This window comes from Dermatophagoides farinae, chromosome 5, assembly GCF_024713945.1.
Source record: "Dermatophagoides farinae isolate YC_2012a chromosome 5, ASM2471394v1, whole genome shotgun sequence".
Classification (NCBI taxonomy): Eukaryota; Metazoa; Arthropoda; class Arachnida; order Sarcoptiformes; family Pyroglyphidae; genus Dermatophagoides; species Dermatophagoides farinae.
This window is the reverse complement of record NC_134681.1, coordinates 3,906,136-3,913,884: the sequence shown is the minus strand read 5'-3', so window position 1 is coordinate 3,913,884 and position 7,749 is coordinate 3,906,136. Positions and strand designations below refer to the sequence as shown.

General features: G+C 29.2%; 2 protein-coding genes across 3 annotated transcripts; both read left to right on the top strand.

Annotated features, from left to right (window-relative positions):
* Positions 1-916: 916 nt before the first annotated feature.
* On the top strand, positions 917-6,080 carry LOC124491227 (neprilysin-1-like). 2 transcript variants are annotated; one of them, XM_075731510.1, is made up of 11 exons: positions 917-2,262; positions 2,321-2,710; positions 2,773-3,105; positions 3,168-4,014; positions 4,084-4,372; positions 4,442-4,767; positions 4,841-5,027; positions 5,106-5,157; positions 5,230-5,419; positions 5,488-5,712; positions 5,786-6,080. In XM_075731510.1, exons 1-11 carry the CDS (start codon positions 1,274-1,276, stop codon positions 5,960-5,962), a joined length of 4,005 nt encoding a protein of 1,334 aa, XP_075587625.1. In that variant the 5' UTR covers positions 917-1,273; the 3' UTR covers positions 5,963-6,080. The 2 variants fall into 2 exon arrangements, with proteins under 2 accessions (XP_075587625.1, XP_075587624.1); XM_075731509.1 differs by having other exon boundaries at positions 4,442-4,770.
* Positions 6,081-6,348: 268 nt separating this feature from the next.
* Positions 6,349-7,749, top strand: LOC124491237 (tetraspanin-33-like). The gene is made up of 4 exons (XM_047053878.2): positions 6,349-6,864; positions 6,944-7,246; positions 7,323-7,487; positions 7,562-7,749. Exons 1-4 carry the CDS (start codon positions 6,397-6,399, stop codon positions 7,628-7,630), a joined length of 1,005 nt encoding a protein of 334 aa, XP_046909834.2. The 5' UTR covers positions 6,349-6,396; the 3' UTR covers positions 7,631-7,749.

Sequence of the window (7,749 nt, the reverse complement as noted above, 5' to 3'; positions counted from 1 at the left end):
GCGAAACAAATTCGTTTTTTTTCGAAAATGGAAACAAAACAAATGGAAATGAAATGAGCAAAATAAAAATGGGTTGTTTTTTTTAATTTAATCAAAAATGATGAAAATCGATCAAAATTGAACACATTTGATTTGTTTTTCAATCAAGATAATAGAGAAAAAAATAATACAATTGTTTGTGAATAAAAAAAACAATCATGAATAGAATGAAAAACTCCACAATGGATTTGATTACTTCAAGAAAACGAATTGGTGGAGCTTGAAGAATTGCATCCCATATGCGAAATAATCGTTCATGACGTTCACGATCCATTTTTTTTGCGTTTCTGGATAATCAGGATATAATCGGGATAATCGAGATGATCGGGATAATCAATGGAAAAAATCGAAAAATTAGCTTTTGGAAATTCAACTTCAAGTGGTGTGTGTGTGTGTGCGATTTCGATTTCGATTTCAATCAAACACAGTGTATGTTGTCTGTCGGTCCACATTGCCAAAAGAAAGTACTGGAAAAAATCTCTTATTTTTGACATCATTACCGACATCTTGTGGTGGTGAGAGTTATTATTGTTGTTATTTTTTTTTGTTTTGCACATATGATGTAATACAATGTGTTGGGCCAATATTAATCGTTATTTCCAAAAAATTCAAATTTTAATTCAATGAGAAAACGGTAATCTATGGTCTGATTTTTTTCACTTGTTGTTGTTGTTGTTGTTGTTCGGAGATATAAAAATTTAAATGTATGATAATCATTCGATGATGATCATGATGATGATAATGACTTTGATTTCATTCATTCAAAAAAAACAAAAAAACTTCATGGCTGAATTCAAATTTCATGATTTTCATTTTTTTTTTTGCCATCAAATCATTGATGATGTATGTTGTTGTTTTTTTTTATTATTATCAATTCATTCATTCATTAATTTATGGATTTTTTCGTTCATTTCATTTGAACGATAAACCGATCAGAAATTTTTTTCGTTATCGAAAATTGTTTCCCGATATAGTTTGTGTGTGTGTGTTTGTGCGTGAACGCCTAAGATTTGACGCCGTTATACTATACTCATTTCATATTGATGTTTCGTGGCTAATTTTTTTTTCATTTTTTTTGTCCACACAGATTTCTGTTGTTTCTGTTGTATTCTAAAAATAAATAAATATTTTTCACATAGCCGGCTAAATGTGTACAGGCCAAAAAATTCATCAAAAAATTTGTTTTTTTTCTCTCCAGAATTTTTGAATGAAAATAAAATGCTATGAATGAATCATGCCATCATTATCATCATCATCGTCATCTTCATCATCAAAATCATCAAAGCATCAATCAACCAAAAAGAATTTCAAGAATAAAAAATCAAATAATGTGAATAATAAGAATAAAATGATCAATAAATCAATTTTAAAATCATTAGTAGAATTTTGGTTTCAACATAATCAAACATTTATGATTATCATATGGAAATTGGTTATCATAATGATAATCACAACAATAAATCTACCAAAATCATCGGCATTATTGTATTGTAGAAATTCTGTTCATCATTATCATAATAAAATTATATGGCCAAATCGATATTCTCGATTGGAAAATTTAAATAATGATGATGATTCTTTTTATTATGATGATGATGATGATGAAGCTATTTTATCAATTATATTGGCAAATGGAAAAATGAATCAAATAAAACAATTACCATCATCATCATCGGTACAACCATCGGTACATTCCAAATCATCATCATCATCATCATCAACATCAGCTTCTTCATCGTCAACATCACATCATCATCAACAATATCAACAATGTCCACATTCAGATGATCATCATATTCTATTACCATGTACATGTAATGCAAGTAAAAAAGAAATTCTATGCCGTGGTGGTGGTTCATCAATTTCTGGTTCAGCTACGGAACAATTACGAAATACATTCGTTTATTATGCAAAATGGATACCAGAAGATATGCAACGTTTTGATTCCATTTATATTAATTTAAGAAATTTAACAATATTAGAAGATCGATTGTTTAATGGAATTAAATTTTCAAATATTTTATTAAGTGGTAATGAATTAAAATTTATCGATCGCAATGCATTCATTGGTACCGAATACACTGTATACACTGTGTTCATTTATGGCACAAATCTTAGCTCTGAACTGAATGGAAAATTTGATTTTTTTGCATCAATTCGTTCATTAATTAATCTACAGAAATTGATTATTTATCAGAATAATTTGACCATGATTCCAGAAAGGTATTTTTTTCAAATAAAATTTCATTAAATTTAATGATTTTTTTTCCTGTTTGTTCAGAGCTTTTACCACGACATTGGTGGATAATAAAAATGATGATGATGATGATTCACATTCATCATCATTGAATAACACTGATGGTATTGAACAAACATCCACACCATCATCATCATCAGCAGAAGCAGCAGCAGCATTTTCATCGAATGAAACTGAATCACAATTGACAGAAATACAAATCACAACTGGTAATATACAATCAATCGGTTCGGACGCATTTGCCGATCTATTGCATTTAGAACAATTATCATTGAGTAAAAATCACATCAATTTCATTCATGCATATGCATTTCGTATGAATAAACCATCCAATCTGACATTGATGATTGATTTAACCGATAATGATCTGAATTCAAGTAGTTTTGAACCAGAATCATTTCTTGGTGCTAAAAGGTTTTTCGAATTCAATCAAAAAAAATGTACTAATTCCTATTCATTTATTGTTGTCGTTTTAGACCATTAAAAATTCATCTTGGATTAAATGGCTGTAATTTGAAATTGGATCATTTATCTGAAGAAATTTTTCGTCCATTTTTGGATGAAAATCTTAAAAATACTATCGATGTTGGCCGTCATTGTTTCAATCTTCAATGTGGTTGTCGTATGGCGTGGACATTATCGGAACGTTATCGATTACGTGTGAAAAATTTCCGCTGTTCAAATGATCGAAATAATACCGTATATTTTAGTGATTATATGCGTAATAAAACCTGTCCATATTATAGACAAACAAAATCGACAACGGCACCAACACCACAAGATACATCGATAACTATAACTGATCAGATGTAAGTCGTTTGAGAGGTATATATGTAAAGTATTTCATATTTTTGTTTTCCTAAAATTTTAGAAAAGCAAATGAAATACCCATAGATTCAAAAGATTCATATAGAAATGGTTCATCGGTAATGATGGAAACAATAACATTTGGTGATCATCATCGTGATTATTGTTCAACGAAAAAATGTTCAAAACAAGGAATCGAAATGAATACATATATTAATCGTTCAGTTGATCCATGTGAATCATTCTATGATTATGCTTGTAATGGTTGGGAAAGTAAACATTTATTAGAATATCTAGTACAATTCTTATCGAATGGTGGATCAGAATATGATAATTTTGTTAAAGTTCAATTGAAAATTGAAGAAAATTTTGAAAAATTACTCACAATTGATCAAGATTTATTGTTACCGCCGAAAAATATCACTTCATCATTGTCCACAACAACGCAGCCACCATCAATTGAATTGCCATCAAAATTTGAGAAAACGATACTAGCTACCAATATTCGTACAATGTATACGAAATGTATATCGGCAACAAAAGAACCAGATTTTGATATTTTAAATCATGTATTACAAGATATTGGCGGTTGGCCATTATTAACAAAACGTTTTGATCGTGATCAATATCGTTGGGAAAATTATTTCCATACCATTGTCAATCAATATAATGATCATATATTCATTGAATTGGAATCAAATATTGATGAAAAACAAATGAAATATTTAATGATCAAAAGCGGTGGTTTCATTGTATCACATCGTAAATTATTATCAGTAAAATTGAATCGTTTAGAATCATATGCTAATTATATACTTGCAACGGCATCACATTTTGGAGCTAAAAATCATCAAAACGAAACAATGGATGAAGTATGGGAAATGATTAAATTTGAAAAACAATTAGCCAATGTATGTATGATTTTGATGATTCCATTCTGTATTGCTAATTGCTAATGTTTTCAAAATTATTCAATTTAGATTGCTAAAAAAAGTATGGGACCAGAATTTATGATACAACGAAAAATGGAAACATTAGGATGTTTAATACAGGAAATTGATTGGCTTTACGTATTGAACAATATACAACGTACACATCGTATAATGAATGATTCGAATTTTGCTAAAACCAAACTAATGTTTGATGTTCATTATTTGATTGAATTGAGCCGATTATTAGTACGTACTGATCAACGTATTATTGCCAATTATATTGGCTGGCGTGTTATGGATTCAATTGGTTATCAATTTGGTGGCACAACATTCATAGGTTTGATTGATTGATTGATTGATTGAGTGATGATGATTAAAACAATCATTGATTGATTATAATTAATAGATATACAGCAAAATTTTTATAGCACCGAATCAAGAGAAGGATTAAAAGCAATGAAAAAACAATGTTTAGAACCATTGCTACAATCGATACCATATTTAATGGCAAGAATTTTTGCCGAAAAAAATCTACCATCAAGTGCACGGCAAAATGCCCAGCAAATAATTGAAACAGTGAAAAATTCGTTTATTGAATCAATGAGAAAAAAGAATTGGATCGATGAACCTAAACGTGAATTGATTGAAAAAGTAGAAAAAATCAATATCAATGTCGGTTATCCAGATTGGGTGATGGATGATGAAAGTTTGGAAAATTACCATAGTATTCTGGTAGTATGATGACTAATGATGATGATTGAATTCTTGTTTGAATCGATTTTTATTTAATCAAATCAATTAATAGAATTACACGATACCGGAAAAGAAGAAAAATAATTTAACTACATTGATGAAATTCTATTCAAAGGTACAGGAATGTAAAATTTTACATCTATTATCACAGATTGGTGAACGTGTAAATAAAAGCCATTTTTGGGATCCATTACCATTACATGTTGGTGCTACATATGATTATGTTGGACATATGATCAGTATGTTTTTATTCTATGAATGATGAATATTCTGTCATTTCATTTCATTTCATTTTTTTCAATTTATCATCAATTAAGCTATTCCAATGGGATTATTACAACCACCATTCTATGAAGATGATCGTCCATTGTAAGTTTATTTGTTTATGTTTCATCCGTTATCAATCATTGATGATTATGATTTATTTACTTTTTTTTGTAGCTATCTAAATTATGCATCATTAGGATCATTTTTTGGCCATGAAATGGGTCATTCAGTTACACCACGTTATAGTGAATTTGATCAATTATTACCACCATGGAGTATGAATATTCTTAAAGATTATCTATTTAAAGCACAATGTTTTGTATCACAATATACAAGCTATTATGATAAAGAAGCTGATTTACATGTAAGTATTAATCATTAATTTATTTACAGATATTTAAATCTAATTCATCTTGATCACTTTCTCGATAGCTTGATGGCACACGAACATTTGAAGAAGATATGAGTGATTTAGCCGGAATACAAGCCGCCTATTATGCTTATCAAGATGTGGCGAAACGTTTTTTGGCTAATCAAACACCAAATGGTACCATTTCCAATGGACAATCACCACAATCGATGGCTATCCATGTTCAAAGAATTCAAGAATTACCAGAATTTTCTATTGATATGTTATTTTTCATATCATTTGCACAGGTATCATAGATAATTGATTTTTTTTTGTTTCTGAAATCAAATCAAATCATTAATTTATCTCAATCACAAATAGAAATGGTGTCGATTTAGTACACATGTACAGACACGGATTCGTATATCGAAATCTGTTCATTCACCAGGCAAATATCGTGTAAATGGTGCTCTCAGTAATTTGGATGCATTCGCTAAAGCTTTCAATTGTCCAATTGGTTCAGCTATGAATCCGGCGAAACGTTGTGAAAGTTGGTGAAATTTTTTCTCTTCTAGTTTAGCTCATAATTTAATCATTGTTTTTCGTGCGTCGTATTTTGAATTTAACTTAAAATTTAAAATTTAAAATTGGATAATAAAATTATAAAAAAATGTTATCATTTGGAATAATGTTTGAATCCATTGTTAGTAGATGGCGCTGTAAGTTCTGTTTTTTTTCGTTGAAATTTTTTTTTTTTACTATATAAATCAATTTTGGAACAAAATCTTTTTCTCTTGCTCCAAATCTTTACATACATAAATGATGATGATGATTGTTATCCAAATCAAACTGAGTCTGTGTGAGTCGAATAAATGATTCTGGTTTCTGAATTGTGATTGAGTTTTTGTTTTGTGTTAAATTTTTCATTTTAGTTCCAAAAAAAAGAAAAACATAGAATTTTTATCTAACCTGTAAATAATCCAAGATCAATAATGATGATGAATCGTCATCAAAATAATCAGATAAATTATCATTATGCTCGTGGACAGCCAAATCATCGCCGTAATCGTAATTGTGGCCATAATTCAAGCAATCATTATAATCGTAATCAAGCTGCTGCTGCTGCCATTCAACATTCACAAACATCTCATCATCATCATCATCATTGTCGTCATTGTCCACCATTATTGGATGAAGATTTTACATTCATATCACCATATGTTAAATATTCATTATTCTTTTTCAATCTTATATTCTGGCTAATTGGTACAACATTGATTTCATTAGGTGTTTGGTCTTTTTTCGAAGAATATGAATACAATCTATTCAAATTGCGTAATATTTTCGATTTCATTTTACATATATCGGTGGCATTAGTATTTTCTGGTTCGGTTATATTTTCAATGAGTTTAATGGGTTGTTTAGGAGCATTACGTGAAAATCTTTGCCTTATCAAATTGGTCAGTACATTGATTTATTGCTTAGTATTGAAATGATAATTTTGTCTGGTTTTTTGTTTTCAATTTTTTTGTTTACCAGTATTCATTAATGCTGTTAATATTATTTGTGGGTGAAGTTACAATATCAAGTTTGGCATTTGTATTTCCACAAACAGTTTTACATTTCCTTAAAGATCATCTATCAAAAGATATGATTACAAAATATCGTGAAGATTCAAATTTACAGAATTTAATCGATATAATACAGCTACAATTTAAATGTTGTGGCATTTCGGATCATGGCTATAAAGATTGGTCAATGAATATCTATTTTAATTGTACATTTATTAATCCAAGTTCTGAACGTTGTGCTGTGCCTTTTTCCTGTTGTCGTAATCTAAAGGTAACGTTGATTTCTATTCCAGTTCAAAAAATTTTTTTTTTCTCAATACCCCTTTATTATCAAATAAACAAAACAGACAGAAATCAATTCAATGTGTGGCTATAATATGCAGAATCTAAGTTCAGTGGTTGAAATTAATAAATATGTTTATACACGTGGATGTGTGGAAGCTATTAGTGAATTGGTTGATCGTAATATGAATTTGGTTGCAATCGTTTGTCTTGGATCAGCATTGGCACAGGTAATTTTTTTTTTTTTTTTTTGGTTTTTTTTCGTAACTAATTTTCAAAATTTTTTTTCCTGGTTTTCAAATAGCTATTTGCAATGTTTCTTGCACGATCATTACAAGGACAGATTTTTGCACAACGTGCACGTTGGATGTAATGGTTGTTACACGTGTGTCGAGTGAATCAGGTGCCAAATTTTCATTATTTACAATCTTTTTGTTCTTTCAATTTTTTTTTTGCTGCCAATTAAAAATTTTCAAAACAAAAAAAAAACAC

Excerpts from the sequence above, each read along its gene's own strand:
- LOC124491227 (XM_075731509.1), top strand. The coding sequence starts at position 1,274 with ATGCCATCATTATCATCATCATCGTCATCTTCATCATCAAAATCATCA. Across the intron at positions 4,373-4,441 it reads TGGTGGCACAACATTCATAG|ATATACAGCAAAATTTTTAT; the intron begins GTTTGATTGATT and ends TATAATTAATAG. Across the intron at positions 5,158-5,229 it reads TATGAAGATGATCGTCCATT|CTATCTAAATTATGCATCAT; the intron begins GTAAGTTTATTT and ends TTTTTTTTGTAG.
- LOC124491237 (XM_047053878.2), top strand. The coding sequence starts at position 6,397 with ATGATGATGAATCGTCATCAAAATAATCAGATAAATTATCATTATGCT. Across the intron at positions 6,865-6,943 it reads ATCTTTGCCTTATCAAATTG|TATTCATTAATGCTGTTAAT; the intron begins GTCAGTACATTG and ends TTTGTTTACCAG. Across the intron at positions 7,247-7,322 it reads CCTGTTGTCGTAATCTAAAG|ACAGAAATCAATTCAATGTG; the intron begins GTAACGTTGATT and ends TAAACAAAACAG.